Source organism: Synchiropus splendidus, chromosome 15 (assembly GCF_027744825.2).
Source record: "Synchiropus splendidus isolate RoL2022-P1 chromosome 15, RoL_Sspl_1.0, whole genome shotgun sequence".
Taxonomy (NCBI): Eukaryota; Metazoa; Chordata; class Actinopteri; order Syngnathiformes; family Callionymidae; genus Synchiropus; species Synchiropus splendidus.
This window is the reverse complement of record NC_071348.1, coordinates 13,254,806-13,279,268: the sequence shown is the minus strand read 5'-3', so window position 1 is coordinate 13,279,268 and position 24,463 is coordinate 13,254,806. Positions and strand designations below refer to the sequence as shown.

The 24,463-nt window shown below is 40.8% G+C and overlaps 1 protein-coding gene across 3 annotated transcripts; it reads left to right on the top strand.

Annotated features, from left to right (window-relative positions):
* Positions 1-1,360: 1,360 nt before the first annotated feature.
* On the top strand, positions 1,361-21,061 carry LOC128772138 (cingulin). 3 transcript variants are annotated; one of them, XM_053888243.1, is made up of 20 exons: positions 1,361-2,101; positions 8,520-9,327; positions 9,430-9,500; positions 9,571-9,640; positions 9,717-9,812; positions 11,040-11,161; positions 11,314-11,425; positions 11,558-11,770; positions 12,220-12,368; positions 13,221-13,341; positions 13,415-13,627; positions 14,064-14,285; positions 14,344-14,592; positions 14,678-14,848; positions 14,978-15,139; positions 16,684-16,857; positions 16,920-17,038; positions 17,103-17,211; positions 17,282-17,445; positions 18,080-21,061. In XM_053888243.1, the coding sequence occupies exons 2-20, from the start codon at positions 8,521-8,523 to the stop codon at positions 18,210-18,212; spliced, it is 3,477 nt and encodes a 1,158-aa protein (XP_053744218.1). In that variant the 5' UTR covers positions 1,361-2,101; position 8,520; the 3' UTR covers positions 18,213-21,061. The 3 variants fall into 3 exon arrangements, with proteins under 3 accessions (XP_053744218.1, XP_053744217.1, XP_053744216.1); XM_053888242.1 differs by having other exon boundaries at positions 9,403-9,500; positions 9,720-9,812; XM_053888241.1 differs by having other exon boundaries at positions 1,362-2,101; positions 9,403-9,500.
* The last annotated feature ends 3,402 nt before the right edge of the window (positions 21,062-24,463 follow it).

The following is a 24,463-nucleotide window of genomic DNA, read 5'->3' as shown; positions in this document are numbered from 1 at the left end:
TGCTTGATACAGTCAGTGTTCAATTGAGAGCTGGCACTGAGCAAGTTAAACTTCTTCTCGAGCAGCAGCATCTTCTGCGAATCTTATCATCCCACCAAAGTCTGGTGGGAAAAGGGCAGATTATATAATAGCTTTGCTGCCACCACCCACCCCAACTCTTTCCCAACCAACTTCTTTTCTTAAAATGAAGCTGTGGCTATACACTGAGTCTCCAAAGGGCTGTATGCACACACAAGACACACTCCCTCAACTCTTGCCAGATGAAGCTGCTTTTCGACGCTTGTAACAATAATCTTTGCGGTTTAATGGGAAGGGAACAATAGAAATGAAGTGACAATTGAGAGATTGTAAATACACATACTTCATTCATATACTTTTAGGTTTTAGGAGTTTCTTTGCTAAATTTCATTTGCTCTTTTTCTTTGGCCAGTAGATAGTATTCAACATTTTCACCCTTCTTACATGACCCTCTCCATCGCAGAACTAACTCATTTAGTGGCAGACTGATGCATCTGCAAAGTTACTAAAATACATACTGCTGGTCATTTTTATCTCTTTGCAAAATTCTCAGAACTGAATGTGCCTACAGTACCTTCTTGCTGTAATGGTTTAAAAAATATATATATTTTAACACAAATACTATTCTGTAACATATTTTAATCAATATATTATAACAAATATATTTTAGGTATTATTTTATTAATTAATTTGCGAATTTGATAATTAACAATTACTTTTACTTACACTTGTTTGAATCCCAATTTGCCAATTTTCTTCAATCTTTTCTTAAGTGATTTAGCAGCTCTGGTTCAAATACATTTTCTTGTAAATTTTCATATTGTGTAAATTTTGTCATTTGCTTTGTCATTGAAGTCCACATTTTCCCTCCTTCTATTGCATTATACGTTTGTCTCAGACTGGTTCTAGCATACGGTTGATATAACTTCCCCCTTCTTCTCTGCTCCTCCTCATCAGGAGCTAGTTTAAGCTGTCTTTGTAGATAATGTGATTAAAAAATAATAATCAAAAGACAACGAAATGACTAAATAGAAAATGTTAAAACTTTTAACACAAATTGATTCTGCTCTAAAAATGAAGATTCAATCAAATCAAGACGTTCAAACATGTCAACGACTTGCCAATAATAATAATAATAATTAATATAAAAGTCATTCAATTTAGCAGATAATAGAACGCTCATATGGCTCCAAGTTTTCTGGCGCAGTGTAACCGTATGAGCCAAAGTATAGAATTGCACCATCTGCTGGTGAGTTATATATCAGTCAAAATAAACCTTGGAAGCAAAAAAGTGCACTTTGACCTCACGAGCAATAGTTTCACCACAAGGGAAGTTGTTATGCAAAAATAAATCGTATGGACTACCATCCCGAATCCCATGACACAACTGTCAAACAGCAAAATAATACTCATAAAACGACTGCCTAGTTTGTTTTTGAACTCATCATCTGCGCTTCAGTTTATTATCACATCATTCAAGAGTCCAGTCAGTGACTCCAGTGACCGCCCGGCATTTGAAGGAACCATTCAATCTGCTAGTTGATCGAAACTACTGTAACATTAAGGTCCTGATTCTGATCCTTGCCATCAAGGTGAGTTCAAATCAAACGGACATCTGGCTTGAATCCACACTTATTTGGAATCTACACTTACACATGTGCTCGGCAGCCATTCATTAATTTCTTTATAAAGCTCATTCGGTCCTTAATCATGAAATGGGAAACTTATTCGAGTTTAAAATTGTGCATTTTGTTCTTCCCGAAGCGTCATACTGGGAGTCGATAAAGTTTTGAATGACAGCATAATTTGACCAATAGAAACGCAATTTTCTGGCAACGCTTGTGGAAACGTCACATTTACGGGCCAATGAGTTTGGTTTATTTGGCGAGTCGGGGCGGGGCCATAACATCCAAGTCGGAGGTAACAGGTTGCAGACGCCGCAGAGATGAACTTGTTGCTACGAAAATTCAAGTGCGAATAGCTTCTCTTTCAACGAATTTTGGACTTTTAATGGATATTTGTCTACTTGCCTAAGATAAAGTCGTCGGGAAGCGAGCGAAAACGAAGCGCGAAGAAGTGTGAGGTAAGTAATGTTGTGCGTCTTGGCTAAGATCAGACAGCGAGCTGTCACTCTTTGTGGTCGTTGTGTTACTTTGAGACAAAATTTAATATCATATTCATTACACTTTTACTCTATTGTTTTGGTTTTGCCATGTTCTCTGCCTATGTTTGCTTCGTATAGCGAACTTTGTACGCAGTGGTTGTTTAAAGAGTCGTTAGTGGAGTACGCACTGAGTGAAGACCGATGGTAACAGAGGAATTTTATTTTGAACATTCCTTCGGACTTTGGCCATTTTTATTATGTATATGTCTCAACGAAGAACGTAGCAGGAAAACATGGCCTGAAACACAACTTAATTTCAGCTGTGTAGTGAACTGAACGCCCCTTATCCAACTTGAGAAGTCTTTTTTTTTGTTGTCTCTTTTACACACACACACGCGACTATTTGATAAGGAAACTAAAATGTAAAATATTTCTTTCCAAGTCTTCCTGCTCAAGCGACGACAAAAAACACTGCTGATCCAGCAAGAAGTAGAGATTATAATTATGGACAGACTCCTGAATTTGGACATGAAATCTATAATTATGGCTGTGATTCTGCTCCCTGACTCTGTTGACACTCCATATCAGCATAGTTTCCATTCTTGATTGGGGACATAGTGATAAAGTCCAACATTTACAGGTACAAGCTGTTGATAGAGTCAAGTGTGCAGATAAAATCTCATAAATCTGGTCCACACTGAGAGAGAAAGAAGTGCTCTGGAATGTAGGACATGGGGGAGTGTACATGCATGTGCCTCTATGGTGTCATTTGTGCACTATTTGGAAACACTGAAGTTGCCTTTTGTCATGAAAATGAACCTCTTTGTATCAGTAAATAAGAATAAATGCTTGCTTGTTTGGGCACTGAAGGGTGGGGAGTTAGCGATGTGGTCCACTGGAGAGTAGAAGAGCCTCTATGTCAAGAATGTAATAAGGAGAAGGAATACCCCGAGGACTTGGAGCGTACTTCTTCTCTTGAACTGAGGGTTTGAGGTTGACAAAGCATTGTGTTCCAGTTACTTTAACCTCCACGTCTGTTTCCCTTGCCACACCTACGAAACTCACCTGTTGCTCAGGCGAAAATGTTTGAGAGAGTTATAGTTACTTTAAGTAGCAAAGCTGTCATTAGCTGTAGGCTTTCAAAATAACTACTCACTGGCCCCAAAATATATCATGTCTAGTTTCACAACTTTCATGGTCGCTGCAGTCCAAAAGCTGTTGCCTTTTAGCAGTCATCAAATCAACTTAAATCTAAACATATGCTTGCGTATCATTTCCATTGTACAATCAACTCCAAGCGCCGAGCGCAACGTAATATCGTGATCTCATATTTGCACGTTTATTAATATTAGAATACAAATGATCAACACATTTTTTTAGTTTTCAGTATTAGTACATCATTGTATGTTTTTTGTATGAAAAAAGTTATCAATCCGACTTTTATTCATCATTAATGTTGCTGATTTAACTAAATTGTTTTATATTGCAATACAACAATATTAATAAACACTGCAGTCAAAACAATCAAATATTTAAATTATACTGGGAAGTTGGAGACAAATAGGAAAATAAACCAAATAAAGTCAGTTGCAATTGAGGCAGTTTGAGAAATAGGTCTGACGGAATCTGGAGAGTTTATTTGATTATATGCAAAAATTAGTTGTCAATATACAACAAAAAAAGTTTCCCAAAAGTTCTTTGTGTCACTTGTTTTCAAACCATAGTGGACTTGTGCAGTTTTAAGGTGGTGTGGGCAACAATGATGCCACCTGGTCATCTGGTCGAGGTTTTTGTTGCAAATCCAGGAGGGAGGTAAAATGTGCTTTAAACATATTTTTAAAAAATAGTTAATATAGTAAATCTAATTAACAAATATGAAAAATATTGAGTTGAGATTTATTTACTCATGCTTATTGAGAACCTTCGTTCCAAAGTAGATATTGAGACCAGAATCTGCTTGTGTCATATGAAGGAGGGAGGAATCTCATAACAATGGCTAACATGCATCACAGCCCCAAAGCTAACTACATTCAAGTCAACAGCTCAAGTCTGATGCCAAGGATTTTATTCAATTAATCTTCAATCTCAGCGGTTGTCTCCTGCCATATCAGTCCTAATCCGAGCCAGAGATGGTCAGATCTCTGCCGTGGCACTTCCTTGACTCCAAACAGACTCTTCACTCTTCATTCCCACACTCACTCTAATCTCCTAATTGCATTTCCCATTCCATCTTGGACTTTAACAGCTGCTCCAATTCAATTTGCTGTGCAAGGATTCAATTGAAAGTACAAGACAGAGAGTTTCATCAGCGTGAACTCTCTCTTACATGACTGGCAGCAAGCATGTGGTGTAATATCATTTTTCCTCTGTCCTTCCTTCCTCTTCCTGCACATTTAACGTGTGTAATGTGGAAATGATAAACTAAATTGTTTTCAATTTGGAGACCGGAAATGAAGAGAGTTTATAATTACAGTGAGCAAATAGCTTTGTTTTGTTTCTGTGTTTGTACGAAACCTATTTACCTAAATTTGATGAGAGCGGGTGTCATTTGTCAGGGACTGTTGAACTGTTAATAGAGTGTGTCTTGTAAATGTTTATAGCTCCCTCTGAAGGAGTAGCCAGTTGTCCCAGTCAGTTTTGGCCAAACACAGCAATGAACGCAATATTTGTCTGGATTTGGGAAATATTTCAATGGTCTTGGATTGGGATGCACTGATACTATTTTTTTCCAAATCAAGTGGTGTACGAGTACCTACAGGGGTTGGACAAAATAATGGAAACGCCTTAAAGCTTTAAGGTGTTTCCATTATTTTTGTCAAACCCCTGTAGGTACTCACCAATACCAAATACTTATGGCATTACGTTTTTTTTCCCATATATATCGTTATTTGAACAACATTTCTCAGTATGTTTTTCTTGTACATGGGTGACGGTTACAAGTTTTACTGGAGTACTAACACTATAACTATAAACTGACATTCAAAAACTGTGTGCTGCTGTAAAGTGGTATTGGTGGTCATTCTATGAGTACGAGTACTCAAGCCAGGTTTGCATCCCTATTCTGGTCGATGACCTTTTTATAGCAGCACTGTCTTCTTGGTGCTAAAATTTCTGGTTTAAAGATTGAATTTATTTTAGCATAGGAAGTAAATGAATTTACTGCCTGTTCTGCAAATTACTGTCACAAGTGATACAGTATTAATGGTTCCAAGAGTGAAGGATAACAATGGCAGACTGTTTGAATCCTCATTGACATAGAGGAGGGTTGTATTCCTTGTGACTTGGAGCCTTGTGCCACTATCCAACCAACTCTCTTGGGCATTGAAGAGACCATGCAGGAGCTATACAATACTGAATTGGCACCTGTTCAGTATTGTATAGCTAATAAGTAAGTATGAAAGTTGTTATATTTTTGTCATCTTAAACATTTAAACTTCAGTTTACACTCGTTTCTGACATAAATAATTTTTAAGCTCACATAGAATTTAAGAAATTACATTATGATTTCACTTGTTGTTTGGCTATTATATTTCCAGTTACAGGCTTGAGGTGGTTTAATAGTAACTTTTGTTTTCAGTTCATAACTAGGATTTAGTGAAGACTCTTGCATTTATGTGTGTCGTGAAAAATGTTCACCTGAAATGCAGTTTGTAACACATTTCATTTTGTGTGTCTCACTTGTAAGATAGCATGGTGATCCACGGCAGAATTTGGCCCCTGCTTCTTTGGATAATATACATCATAAATGTATAGCTAGCAAGGCGTCAAAAGAGAAATCACTTTTCTCATACAGTAGATAATACTTGACAACCTGTGTAACAGAAACTGGATTTCTGAATTGAATAACCTTTTTGAGTTGTGCTCTGATGATTGGGACCAAATGTGTGAATAATTATGCCTGATATAATTGGGGGGGAAACAAAAGAGCAGGGGGTAGTTTTGACATTCTCAGAATTGCCGCCCTCATTTTACGCCCCACATCAGCTGGACAATAGGATGTGTTCCCCCTCACCCAAGTCCCTCCGTTGCTGGCACCACTTTTCTTTGTAAATGAAATGAGGTGGATGGAGTTTTTTTTTGTTTTTTTTTAAGCAAAAACAATATCTCTTGTCCCACGGAGTCAACATATGTACATAGCTGAGGTTTGCAATTTGTCAATGGTCTTTAGTCGTGTGAGGCAAGTTTTAGTGTGTGTGGTGTTTGTTCGACCTTGCCTTGAAGACAGTGCAGACTTCATGCTGAAATGCACAAATGTGTTGTGACTCTGTGTCTCCTGTGTGGTTTCCAATGGAGGGAGAGAAATCAACGAGGACATCTGATGATTCACAACATAAGCACTCTTCTATTGTCACACTTTGGAACTCTCTTCCGCTGAGACACTTTGACCTCTGCTGTAAATCGGTAGAGAACATTTATCACACCTAAAACAGTAAAAGTCATTTAATTCTGGTTACCACATATGCGTGGATCAAATTAAATAGCGTGAATGTTGCACAATATTTTCCAGCATGACAAAAATATACTTATAAAAACTAGAAGTAATTTATACATTTTGTCTTAGAATGATTGAGACGTACTGAAAGCCTGTGAAAAACATACAGAAGACATTTCACTGTTTAAATATTTGATCTGCACTTTTTCTGAATCATTTGCTTGTTTTGTGGAATAGTACACAGAAACTGCTTGACTTTTGAAGCAGTGATAAGAGCAGATACCAGAGTGTTCTTCTCTCCTTTCTCTCTCTGTCTCTCTGTCACTCCACCCTCCCTTTCTTTCTCTCAACCCATTTTCTGTCTCCCACCTTGGGACTCCGTGGAGAGGAAGTGAAAAGTATAAAACCTGGGAGGTCACGAGGGAGTGCTGGCATGGCGTCATGAGTCACTTTAATGCGTTTGTACTGAGTGAAGGTGTGATGAGTCAGACAGGCTTGCTACTTTGTTTATCTGCAGGTGTTGAGTGATCCATTTTCGTGATTGTCTGCCTGGTGAATTAGCAAAGCCATGAAATGTTACATTACAATCCCAAGAAAGACAAATCAGGCTGATGAATGCCAGCAGTGCTAGTTTTAACTGGAGTCCGATCTTATTGTGTAAAGAAGTGAATTAGTTGTCTGTCACGCTGGGAAAGTTCCAAAACTTGGGAGCGACCTACTCCGTACTGACAAGGTGAAAGTGATACCAGGGTGTGTGCTTTCAGGTTAATGACTAATGGAGTGCACTGGGAACAAAGTCCGTACAAGCACTTATGGGCCTTGAATGTGCGGAAACCTTTGTTTTAACTGCTTATGTCAGCAGAATTGTGATTTATCAGAGCTTCTTAAGAGCTTAGAAATCTCTTGGATTCTCAGTGACAAACTGTCAGTCTTTTTTTTTCTATCACTATATTAAAGGGTGTTGTTCAGCAACCAGTTGAGAACTATTTTCGAGATCACCAGTGTCAAACCCAAAGTTGCGCAAGTGGTACCAAAGATGTTGTGTTAATATGTCAACAGTTCAATGAAAGACAAAGTTATCACATTGTTAGTTTGCTTTTGTAGTACCTTAAAACTGTACTGTGTGGCACTTGGCTTATCTTACAGGAGGGCTCTTAAACTACCTCATGAGCAGGTAATCGAGGCTTCAACGCTTGTTGACCGATATGAATAGGATTATCAAGTCATTTTGTTTACCTGGAAAGCCACAATACATGTGTTTGGCGAATAAACTTTGTTGCAGTGGCTTTATTGGATGAAGAAGACGACTACTAAGGTTTTACTGGGTCATCAGTCCCTCAGTCGTGGCTTAGAGGAGAACAATTCACTATATTTATTTCACACGTGATATTATGTAATACCCCTGCAATACAGCATCACACCCATACAGACAGCTATTATATATTTAAACAGGTACCACAGCGCTTAATTGTGAGGCCACCTTGACAATGACAGCTGCCTGCCTTCACTGCGTCCCTGCAGGAGGAAAAAAAAAAAACAATTGTTGCACAACAATGGTAACATATGTTGCTCTAAATTGAAATCTTAAGCAGCAGCATCAAACAAGAACTTCAACGTAACTGTTTACCAATAACTTGCTGAATCTTGGATCCTAGCAGGCTGTTCATACCATTGTTGTTTGCTTAGTTACAGTGGACTAGGTACTACAACATTTTCAAAATATCTAGGTTGCCACACTGCCGTTATTCTTCTACCTCATTATCTTGTTTCATTTTGCTTAATTTTTTTTATTAATTGTTCATCTATTGTGGTACCTGAACTCCAGGTATTGTTATCATCATCATCATTATTATGAAAACAAAATGCTTCTCATTTATTTATCCCTTAGGATTAATAAGTGACAAGCATTCTTTTTCAGCGCTTTGTCATGATCCTTCTGTCTCTCTCTTCCTCCCCTCTTGGTAGCATGGCTGCACCGTCCTCGGGCCAGAAGACACCAGTCGACCATGGCGTCCAGATCCGCTTCATCAACGATCTCTCAGACACTAGCGGGGCCAGACCTTGGTCCCAGCCCAAGACTAAGCCCAAACCCAAGACCCACAGTAGCTCAAAGTATGGTGTGGCTGTTCGAGTGCAGGGTATTGCTGGTCAGCCGTATGTGGTTTTGAAAGATGGCCAGAAGGGAGACTCTTACGGGGTCCAACTGAGGACTCACAACCCACCTGGCTATAACAGCCTTCCTCGAAGGAGGGAAAAGGCTGAACCTGGAACTCAGGGGATTGATTATGGAGTAGCACAGGGAGGGACGCTGCGTCGGGCTCACTCTCATGGGTCATTACTAGATCATGAAGGGGAAGCGGGGGACGAGGAGTTCCAACTATCTAGGCCACCAGGGGATGGGAAGTCTGGCAGCTATGGAAACCTGGATGGAGGGATCGGTGTACGAGAGGACAGAGGTGCTAGGAATGTCTGGGATGGGTCCTACCGGCCTAACGGGTCACTTGCATCAGCAAGGAGCTATGAGTCCTTGAGTGACCTTCACCCGCCTCAGAGACAGACCCCAGTGAACAGACTGATTAACAGGTTTGATGGTGGGAGTCAGCCAAGAGAGCCCTCTCCAGGTAACCTTGAGTCAACATCACCCTCTCCCCACCGCTACACATCGCCCCCGTCCTCCACTCACAGCAGCCTGGGTCGCAGCCAGCACAGTGTTTCCAGTCACTCCATTAACTCTCCCGGAAGGTACGCTGCTGTGGAGACCACGGAAGCTAAAGTAAGACAGAAGCAACAGCTTTTTATATAGTCTGCTGTCCACATTGCAAGAGTAGTTTCTGATCTATGTCTCAAGGTGACACCTGACCTTTTGCTGGACCAGGGGCCGACTGGAGAAATGAGCAGCGAGGAGGAGCAGATGATCCAGACAATATACAGTGTCCTCAGAGAAGGGTGTGGAAACTGTCTTTTTTACCAAATGGTGTCCTTCCTGCGATTAATGTCTCTGTCTTCTTCCACTCAGGAACAGCGAGAGTGACGCCGTCATCAAGCACAGAGTTAAAGTTATCATTCAGAGGATTCAGAAACTCAAGGTATCTAAAGTTTTCTACATTAAGTTCCCTCAATATTGCTTTCTTAACATGCGTGTGTATCGCTTGTGTCAACCAGCAGAAAGAAGACAGCACAGCGGGATGGCTGCGTGAGAAGAGGGAACTGGAACGAAAGGTGTCAGAGCTTCAGGTGGCGCTGCAAAATGAGAGGAGGGTAAGTCGACTAAAAGACATGGAAGCACTCTAGATTTGTTCAGAAGTAAGATCATCATGATGTAGTTTGTCCTAATACCCATAGCACACCTTAACTAACCCTAACCTAACCCTCTATCACTGTGGGGACCGCTCATTGCCATAATGCTTTTCCCAACCTCTCATCCTATACCTAACAGCCCAAACAAATGGCTAACATTAATCAAACTTTTTAACCTGATTATAATGACCTAGTTATTTTTGGCGTCTTAATCCTCAATTGAGGCTTGGATTTGTGGCGTCTGGTCCCCACAAAGGCATCAGGTCCCCACAGTTTTGTCCAGAACTGGTCCCCCAAGTAAGGATAAGCCAGGTATACACACAAACACTTGCAAAAACACACACACCAATAGAGCTTCATACTAACTGTTGCACGCAGATATGTCAAAAGGGTCACTCATAAATGCGCCCAACGTGTGTCACGGTCAAGTTTAAGGAAATACAGTCAATGTTTTGGCTCAAGGTCAGAGACACCCCTTCCTGTTGCCACTCAAACATCAGATGCCAATGTCAAAGCAGTGTGATCAGACATAGAAATGCTATGAAATCATTATTAACTGCACAGTTAAATGCCAGTATTGTTGCTGCAGTACCACATTGGTGTCTTATTTGATGCAGTAAACATCAACTTTTTGAAGGCTGTTTTTTCAACAAAGACAAAACCCAGCCATGGGCCTCATTCCTGCAGCTAAAAACAAGTTTCAAGTGAGATGACTCTTGAGATGAAGTGCACTTTGTCGTTTAAAACCAGTTAGCATTGGCACCGATCCAACAGTGCAAGGAGTAAAAACACTCTGCCATAGCCCCTTCAAATTAGAGTGGTCCCTACCAAGAAGAGGAATTTGCATTTGACCATGAGAGGCTACTGTCCCAAGTGTTTTTGAGTGTTTTTGGCTAATCTTACCTGACGGGAGGAGGGGGCTTCGAAAGAGTGTGCGTTGGAATAATCCTTAAATTAATCCTTAAATCCCTCTAGTCTGGTCAAAGGTTCACACACATACTAATCTTACTTCAATATTGTCTTGTTATTTCTGGTTTTACTCAATGTATCGTCCATAACGGCTCAGTGGTGAATGAATCATTCATGCACATTGATCATCTTGTAAACGATGAGCTCATTATTAATGCTGCCAGAGCTCGCTAATATCTCCTGTTTCTCATTTATTAATCATGCGCTGCTTGTGTGCAGGCTTCTGGCGGTGGTTCGGATCCTATTCTGAAAGCTGAGCTGGAGTCCAGCCTGGACGAGAACGTGCAGCTCCAGGAAATTCTGGACCGGAAGAAGAAAGAATTAAATGAAACGCAATCTGAGTGAGGACACGCACGCATTCACAGTCCAAGAGTGAAAGGAATGGCTTTTAGATTCAAATGAAAAGACACACGCAGACGCTGTTACTTATTCATAAGGTTTTCTGTTGCAGTGTCCTGAATCTGAATGCTCATTAGTTGGTGTTGTTCTGCAGTTTGACTCAGCTGCGAATGGACCGGGAGAATGCAGAGGTGCGGGTCAGGCAGTTGGAGGACCAGCTGGCAGAGCTTCAGGAGGAACTCAGGAGGGAGAGTGGCAGTAAAACGGTACAGCAAGTACCCTCTTGCAAATCTACATAAATTACTTCACCTCATGTGTGGAGTATTAAAAACAAGATTGTGTAATTGCCGGGCATGTGTGCACTTGTCATGCTAACTGAAGTTTTGGGCTTTTTGTAGGACCTGATGTCACTGCAGACACACCTGATGGAGGTGTGCCAACTGAAACAGAAGCAGGAGGAGACGCTGAGACAGAGAGAACGGGAGCTGACAGCTCTAAAAGGAGCTCTGAAAGAGGAGGTGGCCTCGCATGACAAAGAGCTAGAGGTGCTGAGGGAGCAGTACAGAGTAGACATGGAAAAGCTCCGCGGCAGCATGGAGCAGGTGTCCCAGGTATTTTTACGCCAGGGTTTAAATAGGTTACCTAGTTCATGATCATCAGACCGGTTCTGCTGAACCAGCTGTTCTCCACACACCTTTTTGGATCTCGCAGTGACAATATTTGCATTGCACCTTCAGCAGCCTGTTAACTGGATGTTCTTTGTCGACAAATAGCCCCACAGTTGTCTGTGTTCCAGAAATATAAAGCTAGCCAACTCATTAACCTTCGCGGAAGATACGCCACACCTTGACATACCTTACTTCAGGAGAGAGAAAACAAGACATCTTTAGTACCTGTGGTAAAGGTCATATGTATGATTAAGTATTGCGTATGCTAAGGACAACACGTTCAAGAGTCACAGACCCTGCAGATGGTACCCTCACAGAAGCTGTGGCTAGCAGGCCGAGGCCATCATAGTCGGGTGTCACCAGTGATTGACACTACTTTTCTTCTTTTCCAGTCTCATGCTGGGATCGAGGCCGAGCGTCTGCGGGTCAACGCGTCAGTGCGTACTCTGCAGCAGCAGCTGGAGGATTGTAGAGATGAAAGCAGCCACTGGATGGAGCAGTTCCACTCCACCAGAGACGAGTTACGGAAAACGAAGCAAGAGTGAGTTTGGGAAATTTTGGTGTACATAATTAAGATGTTCATGTTCTCATCTTAGAACCACTATTAGAGGCTTTTCTCGCTGCAGACTTTGATCATGGTTGCTAAGTCTGATTCGAGTCTCAAGGAATGCGTCACCCGAGAGTTTTGCAAGCACAATGTTATGAATGACCTCTGTCACGGCCATAACAGAATGTGGAGTAGCATGCGTTTCACAGCCAAAAGTAAATGTCAGAGTGTTTTTACATGCTTATGCTTCAAGAAAATTGTGGAAACCCAATGCATACTGTATTGACAGTATTCATTTACTCGGGTCACGCTCAAAACAAGTTGAAGAAAGTGACAAAGATTACAGGCGGTTGAGCGCGCCATAGATTTCTCAGTTATATACAGAGCCCAATGTCTAAATGATCAATGAATAGTCTGGTAATATTAATTGACTTTAGTACAATCATCATCTCTCCTCCAACTCTAAGTTTCCCCTCAGAATGACGGATGCACAGCTGAGACCATCACTGAAACCTTGGAATCCAACATACTCATTTAAAGCGTGTCATTTATGAAGAATCCAAACACACACAGAGACCCGGACTGCTCTGCAGTTCTCCATTATCAGACTCGTGCTGCTACATCTCTGTGCTCTGGGAGTTTTGCAAAGTTGTTTTTGAACAACATTGTTCACCCAGGCAGCCATCAGTAGTTGAGTAGTTGAGTATTTACGTTTTATATTTAGTGGTTGGTCTCTTAACTACTGCTTGAGGAATCCAGTCTATGCTTTTATATTATGGCTCAGTTAATAATTTTCCTCTATAATGAAGGGCTGCTCGCTTTTAAATTTCCCTCTGTCATATTTAGACTCCTGCAAACTCGTCTGGAGAAAGAGGAGTCTGAAGAGGAGCTCAAGGAGATGAGGGAGAAAATGAGCTCAATGAAACAACAGATTCCAGATCCAAGTATCTCCCAGACTGTCAACCAGGTAAAACCTTTGGCACCGACCGATTCATTTCACGGCACAGATTTGTATTCATAAAGCTTCATTAAATGTCAAGGAACTCCAACGGTCCTCAGCGGATCTGCAGAAGACTCGGTCGGATTTGGAAAAGCAGAGGACAGAGTTCGACAAAAAGGTCATGGAAATCATTGCCTTAAAGAAAGCTCATCAGAACCAGGAGGCGGAGCTGAAGTATGAGATTGACAGGTTAAAGGAACAGTTACAGAGGATGAAGGACGACTTTGCCAAGGCTCAGGATAAAAACAAAAAGGTAAGTTTGACCCTAGAGTCCATGATGTAGTTAAATGAGTTCTAGTTATCTATTTTTATCTTATGGCAGCCAAGATTATCATATTGTTTTACTCAATTTTTGAGCTGTAAAATGCTATGGTTAATTTAATTGCCTATCTATCTAGCATCTCCACGTCCCAGATATAGACATACGGGGAGGCATCGATCTCAGTCGCCACCGTGCTGTCTTCAGTTCAACTGAACAAACACAGCACCCCAGTCACAGTGCCTGCAGCAACTAATAAAAGAAGCATTTTGTGACAGTGAATTCAGCTTTGAAAGTGGTTTTCTGTTGCTTATTCTGAGCATTTGTCTGCATTATTATTCTTATCAGACGTTTATCGCAAATAATTTGTCAATATTTTAACAGTGTTCTTAAACATGTCTTAATGATTGCTGTGTTTGCGGGCACTTAGCTCCCGGACCCGACTGTCATCTCAGAGTTGGAGCTGAAGCTGCGTGACGCGAGCAGTGAAGCCAGTCAGCTAAAAGAGAAGCTTGTCACGGCTGAGGAAGAACTAAACGCCAGTAAGTCACGACTCAGCAGATCACAGCTGGACATCAAATCTCTGGAAGATGACCAGCAGGAGCAGATGGAGCTCAACGCTCGTCTGAAGGAGAAACTCTCACGGTTAGAGGTAGGTTCAAATTCATACTGGCGTCGCAGAGCTTCCGTAATATTGTGACGTCCTCCAGGCTCAGCTGCAGACCAGCGCTACAGAGAGCTCTGAGTTAGAGCTAGCGCTCCATTCTGAGGTGAGAGGGGTGAGAAATGAACTGGAGGAGCTCAAGAGGAAAGACGCAAAGCTGAAGCAGGAGCACCGAGAACTCACCCTGCGCTTTGAGGACTCTGAGAAGGAACGGGAGAACCTGAGACTGAAAATCCAGAAATTGGAGGAGTTGAAACAACAACAGGAACACACGTTGACCAAACTCAGCAAAGATGTAAACTTTATCTTCATTAATGGACCATTGAAGCCATTTTCTAAATCACTTTGCATTCTAACGTTCTTATCTGTCTCCGTGTCAGTATGAATCTCTTTCAGCGTCCTCACAGGAGGAGGTGCGGGCTCTCAAGGCTCACCTGGAGGAGCAAAGAGACAAGGCACGCAAAGAGATCCAGGAGGCTCAACGTCTGGGAAGTGAGGCCCAGACACAACTGGACAGGAATCATTTAAATTCAAAGCGACTGGAGGAAGAAGTATGTGTTTATGTGTCTGACAAGGCTTCATCTAAGCAAAAACTAAAAATGAAGAGACAGTGTTTATAATAGTAGTGAGTGGTGAGTCTGCTTGTCATACGTCTCTAACATTAACACGGTGGTCCATAGATGTCACGACACAAGAAGGAGCTTCTGCTGGTGTGTGAGGAGAGAGACAACCACCAGCTTGACAAGGAGCTGCTCAGCAACCGTTTGCGCCACCTAGAGGCGGAGATGGAGACTGTGAGAAACGGCCAGAATGACAAGAACAGAGAGATTCGCATCCTGGAGGTAAAATTGAATTTTGGGGGACTTGAGCTGTCTCTTCTAAATTCGTTTTCGGTACTTCCAGGTTAATGAAAGGAAAACACACAATGGTCACTAAAATAATTTGGAACTAAGGTAGAAATACATAAAATAATATTGAAAACCTATGAAAATTAGATGTTGCTTTAGAACTGTGGAGCATTATAAATGATAATAAATGATGATCCATTTAACATCATACACGTCTTCCACTAGCAAGCAGTTAGTTGATGTATTTAAAGGTAGTCACTGTGTTGGCTTGGTGTGTGCACCTCTGAACATGGACGCAGAAACTGAAGAACAATTTAAAAGTAAAAGTCAAGGGACGTCAAATGTGAATTGATGTGTCCTTGTTTAGTCCTAGAGCTGCAACCAATTCAGACTTCTTATGGAATTAAGTTTAATTTGGGTCGTGAGTGGGGCGTTGTCCCGATCACCATCTCTTCCTGTCTCCACTGATGTTAGTGAAACTGTGCATGTTTCCGTTATGTGACAAGAATTGTTATCAAGTTGAGTCCTTCTTCACTGGCAGCAGAACTTGCTGCCTCATCAGCCAAACCACCACAAATAAAGCAGCTTGCAGCACTGGCTGAATGTTCATTTCAATACGATGGGAAACAAATACGACACCAAGAAACTGAATACTGTAATAGTCACTGAGAGGTGTTGCTTAGTTACGGCTGTTTATAAATGGATCGTGGACGTCAGAGTAGTTTGGTTGAGATGGAATGTTGCGCGATCATGCACATCTGAATCAGGTACCATTTTGGCATCTTGGAAACAAGGTGGATTTAATCAGGATACATGTACTTTCATTGTGGAATGACTGCTGTTGTAATTGCGGTTGGTGAGGTGTTTTTGACCTTTAAATGTCGAGACATGTCTGTTTTGTTTGCGTTGAAACTAGCTATTCCAATCTATTCTATGGATAAGACTTACCAAGACATTTCAAGCCAACTGTGGACCAGCAGCACACAGAGGGTGTTATAAATAGTTTTTTTATGCATGATATTATATCAGTATTTGTATGAGTAGCCAAGTATCTGTTGCAGTGCAATCATATGGTCGTCACTCTTAATATTTCACATTGTTTTAGTTTGAAATTGATCCTTAATCGGACTAGGAAGTCTCATCTTGACCTTTACGTGCTGCTTAGTCCATTGCAAAGTCAATTTATGTATTGTTCTTTTTCTTCCTGTTATTATAGTAAACATAATATACTATATTTTAATATAGTCTGTGAGTGTGTAAAAATTGCCATGCTCTTTTTTGAGTCATAAAAATAAATATTGATTTGTTAAATAAAAAATGAATACAAATCATAATATAAATATAAACAAGGAAATAAATACACTATTTTGTAACTACATTAAATTATAAAGCAAAAGTATCACTTTTATCTATTTTACAAATTGATAAATTATAAGACAAATAATTCTGTATTGAATTCATTTTAATGAAGTATATTAAAATGCATAGGAGAATCAAGCATGTGCTGAAATTTCATGCTTGCTGGCCATTCTTTCCAGGACAAGCTGAAGAGGATGGTGCTGGAGCTGGAGGAGGAGAAGAGCAGCGTGGAGATGATGACCGACAGAGTGAACCGAAGTCGAGACCAAATCGATCAGCTGCGCTCTGAGCTCATGCAGGAGAGGTCGTCCAAACAGGATCTGGAGCTGGATAAGAGCTCCATGGAGCGACAGGTACGTTCTCAACTCCATCCTGTGTTGTTGTATGTTTCACCTCCTCCGCCTCTGTCCTGCAGCTGAAGGAGCTGAGGAGTCGGGTGTCCGACATGGAGGGGCACTCTCGTTCCTCCACTGGAGTATCACAGCTGGAGAGCAAAATCCAAGAGCTGGAGGAAAGTCTGCGCAGTGAGGAGAGGTACGGACATGCTGGTGGTGTTCCTTCACCTGCTGACCATTAACCCACTCTCATTCATGTGAAGAGAAAAGAACTCGTTGTTGGCCTCACAGCGTCGTACAGAGAGAAAATTGAAAGAGCTGAACATCTTGCTGGATGAGGAAAGACAAACCCACATAGAGCAGAGAGACCAGGTGAACTGCTCACCGTCATGTGACGTCGTCAGTAACCCGAGCTAACTTGGCACCCATCACTGTCCCACAGCTCGCTCTGAGAGTGAAGGCTCTGAAGAGGCAGGTGGATGAGGGTGAGACAGAGCTGGAGAGGATCGAAGCGCTGAGGAGGAAGGCTCAAAGGGACATGGAGGAGCAGCTGGAGCTCAAAGAAGCTCTGCAGAGTCGAGTCACAGCCCTGGAGACTGAGCTCAAGTGAGTGTGATGATCTGCAATATAAGAATTAGAGACATTGAATTTGAAAACCACCTCCAGCGGCCAGGAATATGTCAATGTCTGTCATAATACGTCGTTGTGCTTCAACAAACATGGCCAGCAGAGGGCGCACGCTACTTTGTTTTTTCGCTGCGTTCGCGCGTTCAATGATCAGAATCAGAATCAAATTTATCGCATCATAATAATGATGTTCAGTTATAAGGTTTTCTTAACGTAAGATATGAATGTCACCTAACGGATGAAAACTAAAATGAATTACATGACTTTACTTATGGTGTGGCCTTTAGAGTAGATATGTATATATTACTTTATTATAATAAAAAACTTTTTTTATTTAAGTTTAATGAAGACATAGCTATTGGAATGTATGAATTATGTAATACTGTTATTATTCTCTGCTATTTATGTATTTCCTCAAAAGTCTGAGTTTTTTTTTTTATTATCAGGCTCTAATCTAATTCATATTATTCATCTATGACCTTTTTTCCCTTTCTCTCCTCACTATTTCCCTGAATAATTTATCACAGAAACGACATTAAAACCATCTGACTGCTTCATAATTGATCAGACTGAAGCTGGTAGTGTGTTGGACTCATGGGGTGCTGTATTGCAGGAGGAAAACTCAGGTGTCAATGCGCCCAACGCTGGACTCTTCTGCTCTCAGTTCGGACGACGACAGTCTGTTCGACCCGTCGACCATCACCTCCATCCTGACGGAGAGCAACCTGCAGGCCAGCTCGTGTTGAATCACGACTTTCAACCCTCTGATGGAGGTCATGTAGCACAGCCGAGGACAGGACAGCGGAGTAGCAGATCTGTGGAAGCACCAGGCTGGTAGAATGAGTTTCACAGACTGGTGGGCGATGACATTCCACTGTAGGGTGAATAGAAGGAAGCTAAACTTCCTGAGTAATTCAAGGCAGTTTCCGTATCGCTGCAGTGTTCACTGTTTGTGAAGCAGACAAAAGGATCGCTATGAAAAATACCTCTTAAATGTTGAAAATAATGTATCAACCATCACACAGATCACAAGTTTTAATGACTGAATGGTAGCATGACTTAAGACACCAACTTTTTACACAAATGTTATTCTTATGATATATTCATTATTAACTATAATAATATCATAGTTTTCCTTGACATGTCATCATCTGTTTGTGTTTTTTTAAGCGTTTTAATTTGAAATGGAGGAGCGTTCAGAAAGAGTTGCTTATTCATTTGCCTTGTTTTCCATAATGAGTTGTAAGGACATGAGATGTAACGACTGTTTTGTCGTCTGTAACCGGTGTTCAACATGGCCCATGTGGATGGAGGAAGCGTCTTCTCAGTAGCATTTCTTCTCTTTTTTATTAATAATAATAATAATATTAATGGCAATAATAATAATGTTGAACTGAAAACAGGTTTCTGTTGTCACCCTGGAAGACAGAACCTTCCAGCTCCAGATGTTTTTTGGACCAGTCATCTTCTAAAACCTAAGGGAGAACTCGAACATGGGCCTTCCTGCCTTAACATTGCAGCACCATCTTCTGCCCCACCTTGCCACCTCTGCATGTTGAGCTGCCTGTCCTCATGTGTGTAATGCACTGGTGACCAAGCCAGGCTGTCCCCAGACTCTTCTATGGGACAGGCAAGTCGGGCATCTTGGACTATATCCAGCATTGTTTAAACAGAGAGCACAGACCTCCACCAGCTCCACTTATACACCCATGTTTGGATTTGCTTCACTCAATATTGCTGCCCTTTCTTTATAAAATTTCTTTTTTTTTTTTTAAAGAATCATTGATTGCAGTGAGCTTAATGGGACACTAGGTGGCCTTAGTTTTCTACAACCCGCTCACAACACACAGCAGCACAGAGGGTGAGGAATCCTTCAAAAGGTTCACTGATTCAAATGGTATTCCAGAACACTGACCAAAGTTTATCAAGAGCTCCTGCTGTGCTCCTGCTCCTAAATCATCTGTGTAGCATGTGTTTGTTTCTGATGGCCCCCTCTGTCGAAGTACCTGGAACACTTCACAGTTGAGGACTGTTTTACTTGCTTGATCTTAAAGATGGAGAGGTCAGACAGGAGCTCCAGAACTGCTTGTTCTTTCAAAGCTCTGCCATGACAGGAGGGAAGGGCCTAACACTGAGCGCTCTATCATTCCTGATCAGGCTGTGAAAGGGAAAAAAACAGTCAGAAATATACAAGTGTCTTGTTTTTTAACTCGTGACAAAATGCTCTTTAATCATTTCTAACTAATACTGTGTTCACGTTCCTCAATAGGATCATTTTAGCCGAGTGTTTAGTTATATTTTTAATGTCCTTTTGTAGACCATTTTTATACTTGATTTCTTTTTTAGAATCACTATTATGTTTGCCTGCAGACACTGCACTTCTTCTATGCATTCTCTTTGATAAGGTCACGAAGACACGTGTTGTTTGATGAGGAATTCTTGGTGAAATTGAAATTATTGTGTTTTGGTGCAATGTAAAGTTCATTGGTGTCCCACCTGATAGTTCAATAGAACGATGCTGTAAATCCCTTCTGCTAAGATATTCACTATGATGAAACTGGTGCATTTATTTTGTATCTCTTTTTTATTATTTCACTTAAAAAAATATCCAAGCAGCATGTTTAATTGTAATTAAAAATCCATATGAAAAAATATTTGTTGCAATGTTTTTTAACCGACTGTACATATATTATGGAAACACAAGTCTTATTAAACATAACAAACAAAATATATAGTTTATGTGGCCAGGAATGAGTAATAAACGTGTCGGAAACTTGTTAGCTTACATTGCTAGGTACACCTATGTGTAACTGGGTGCTACTACTAACAATAATACAGTTTTGCTTTCAGAAAGTTGACCTTCATTTTGGGCTTAGCTTAGTCATGCTGGCTTTAATGGCTTGAATCTGAATAGCTAGCAAGTGATGACTTATTTTGAGAGTGCAAGTGGAGCTAATGGAGGTTTGCTGTATGTTGATGATCTGTCTGTAGATGCCAAGTCTTCCACGGAAATCGTCTCAAACTCTTATCTAAATACCTGAGAAGCAGCAGAGTTTACACGCAGGACGCTAATCTGTTTCCACAGAATCACATCTCTCATCACATCTGACAAACACTGGGCAGGAAGATCGAGGTTCCTGGTTAACAAGTATTTAGTCTGAAGTTTAAGGAGTGCCTGGATAATCACACGATACTCACTGCGCCGGTTTGTTGGGACTCCAACATTTGTGATGACAATGGACGCGCCAAAGCTGGTTTGAGGGCAAATATTGAAGCGAGGGAATGAAATGTGTGTGCAAACTAGCATGCGTGTGTTTTTGAGCCTCAGGGAAGTGTCACCAGAATAAAAACACTAAAATAGATTAACCAAAATTCTTTTCTTCTATTCAGCACTAGATTGTGTTGCTTGGAATTAATTTCATTTAACATAAAAAGTGATACTGCTATATTTAAATAAAAAACCATGTGTACTATTTTAAACATAGGATTTGTATGGACGGACAGGAGCACCGTAAAAATAAATTTTCATTTTTTATTTCAATACATTTTTTTTTACCTAGTTCTTATAAAATTATTATCCGAAAACCAGATACATCTACTCGGTATTTCTCCATGTCTACGCTCATTTAAATGATATTGTATTATTATTTATTTATTTACATTTTATTGATTTGTTCATGTTCCCCATTTATGTTTATATGTGGCTGGGGAAAGCTGTTTGGAGCTTTGTAAAAAAAAAAAATCATTCCATTTTTGGTTTGCATAAAAGAGTGATAAAAATTATTTTGCTTGGTACTAGCATTTATAACATCTCCTGTCCTTCATCATTGGTCCGTCCTACTGTCTCCATTCATCATGGCAGGCCTCACTACTGTCCTATAGTGCTTCTCTTTCACTCCAGCAGCCACTCTACTGTCACACATCACCCCAAAAGTTGTCTCCACCTACTCCACTGAGCTTCATGCCTCTACTCCCCAGCTTCTCCTCCCTCAGTTGTAACCAAGGTAGTCAAAGGTAACTCAGTAGCAGTTTATGTTAGGGGCGCTGGCGCCTGGGCCTCATTCAACACACATCCCCCGCTGACTCCAACAAACCCTCTCTGTTCCACTAACATTGCAACAACATCCTCCTTTTCAACCCTCAACGCTTTCATGTCACAGCTTTGAACCTTGTTTTTCTATTTTCCAGGTCCGGGTCGCACCCTACGCTGTAGCCGAAGAACAAGTCGGGGTGTCCACGATACTACACCCACTGGTCCAGCCACACGACCTGTTTGTCCAGGGCAGACATGGAAGCATACTTTCTGTGGGCAGGATTAGGTTTCTACATCATCACAAGATTTTGTTTGGCGCGGGGCGTGTTGCGCTTTCCTCGTACGCTGTTACTACATGTATTTGTTGTCATGAGGAAAGAATGCAGCAGGAAGACACTGAGAAGTATTTATATCGAACTCAGTCAAGCAGAGTGTGAAGTTATATTTTTTATCTTTATGATCACCTGATGCTTTTTATGAGGGTCACAAGGCAGCATTGCTGAGTTTATAAATCTAGTTTTGGCTCCTTTTGTTCACAGTTCAATACAAGATTTGTTTTATTATGGTATACTCTTGAAACTAATCATCTTAATGCTTCCTTAGACAGCAATAATCGCACCAATGGTATTACTTTTATTGTTTTAATCTTTATATGCTGGAAAGTAGGTCGCTGTACTGTATCACTGACGTGGTGCAATGTTTTTGTTGTTGCTGTTGGAATGTGATAAGAGTTGGAGCCGCCAGTTTTCATCCACAATAACGGTCCAGAATTCAATCTGCAACTGTACGAAGGGAGAAAAGTTATAATGCCGTATTTATTTGTATTAATTCTATTCTCTAATTCTATTTTTTATATACTAAAAAAAATTAAAACAACAATGCATTTTGTGGAAAGTAAAAAAAATGAATAAAACGAAGGAATGCAAACAGTCATAGACTTTTAATTAAAATTTTAGTTTTATTTCATATTTTTCCCTTGTGACATAATCTACCATCTGACATATTACACAAGAATTGTTACTGTAATAATAGAATCAGAAATGCTCTGGTTTCATCAGTAAACTGATCACAGGACCATGACTCGCTCATCTTTTGCTTGTTTCATAACATCTCAGCCTCATCTGTGGACCCTGAAGACGTGAGTCAGTCCAGACGCGACTGTTGACACACGTCAGTCTAATCCCTGGATCAGGGTGTCTGTCTGTGAAACACATGAGAGCAGGAAGCACAAGGACATGTGGGCATCTTAAGCCAGGAGCTGGAGTTTTCAGTCAACTTGGTCTTCTGGATTACTAAACTTGAGATAGTGTCTTTTCTGAAAGCCATTCTTGAGGCTGTTTTCTCTCTCAGACAAAACCTGCTGGTGAGTTCGGAGTCATTTATCCTCTCGTTCCCCACAGTGAGCTCTTGTTCATGTCCAAACAGCCACTAAGTCCATTTAGGTCTTAATCCAATTTAGGTTGTTGTGGATCAGCTGTTGCTGGAGTCAGCGAGATGCCAGTGAAGAAACTGTCCTCCTCGCACTTCTGCATCTTGCAAGGAACTTTATGGCAAACAAACATGCTTCACTTAAACCTTTATAACAGTGTCAGTGTCTTTTTTTCAAAACCTCCTGACAAGAGACAACAAAGCTTCTAGGCCTAAACTGAGCTGCAGTTGCTCCACACTTGAACAACTTCATCTAACTGACCAACCAATAGTCGACTCAATTCGGAGAGAAAGTGTCGTGTTCATAACATTAATCCATTTTTCTACCTTTGCTAACTGCCCTACAACCTTTGAACAGAACCGAAAGATAAAACAACTTTTCAAAATTTGGACCCTAATATCGGAGATGGTGATACTCATAACTTTGTGCTAAACACTCATGATGAACTGGGTCATCTGAGGAATCTCAGATAATGTCACGGTACATAAACACAGCTCAAGTGATTTTATCAATCATTACAGCAACCAGAGTCGTATTTTTTTAGCTAGTTTTAGCTTTGTAGTCGTGACCGCTGTACCTTGGACCAAGTTGAGACTGTGCCCAAGTCCAAGACTTTGATGGGGTGAAACCAAACTTACAAACTTAACAGAATATTTATATCTTTCTGCAAAAGAATTTACTTTCAAAATGAATCGGAAACACCATCATTTCAAACAAACCGTTTGGTCTTGGTCTCGCCCCACACTGGTCTTGGTCTTGGCTTTAGATGGTCTCGACTAGAACTGTAGAGAGCATTTCTTGAACTCATCTCCTCACTGCCAGTGTATTAAATGTCTTCACTATGAACTGAGAAGAGGGATGTCAAACCTAAGGCTCGTGGGCCACATGATGTACACTAACACATGACCTAGTCTATAATTTCATGTTAATAGCAGGAATATATCAAGGCTGCCACTAACAACTATTTTCATTGTTGACTAACCAACGCATTTGTCGACTTTTTTTGGAATCTCCCGGCACGCTGCGGTGACACTGGAGGGAGACAGCCAAATATATGTTAGCTAGTGTGACCATAACTCTGTCACTGGCCATCGTCGGACCTTAAATGTTCAGGGTGAAAAGTTCTCCTATACTTAATGTTTACGGTTTTGTCGCGTAGACTTTTTGTTGGGTGTTGTTGCCAGTCACTTGTCACTTCCCAGACTAGTCGACAAGTGAATTTGAAGCAAATTTTATAGTGTGTTGTCACTCCTAGTATAGATTGATGCATGCAGATGTTTTTTGTCGCAACCCTACACACACAAATAAGAGGCAACAGTAAAATAAAAGTTTTAAAAAAATCCTGATAAGGATTGTGTTGCGGGATTTTTTTATTTATTTCTTCCCGGTGAAATGGAGGTTTGACTATGGCAAAGTGAGATCTTCGCCCTTCACTCCAAAGAGCTTGGAGTGAAGCTTCTGCACATGTACGGCACAAGGTCATCTTCAGTGAATTCCTTCAGTTCCAGAGGCTTCTACATACAGTGAACAAAAAT

Coding starts and splice junctions, on each gene's coding strand:
- LOC128772138 (XM_053888241.1), top strand. CDS start 8,521: ATGGCTGCACCGTCCTCGGGCCAGAAGACACCAGTCGACCATGGCGTC. Junction 13,342..13,414: donor TCTCCCAGACTGTCAACCAG/GTAAAACCTTTG, acceptor TTAAATGTCAAG/GAACTCCAACGGTCCTCAGC. Junction 17,039..17,102: donor AGTCTGCGCAGTGAGGAGAG/GTACGGACATGC, acceptor ATTCATGTGAAG/AGAAAAGAACTCGTTGTTGG.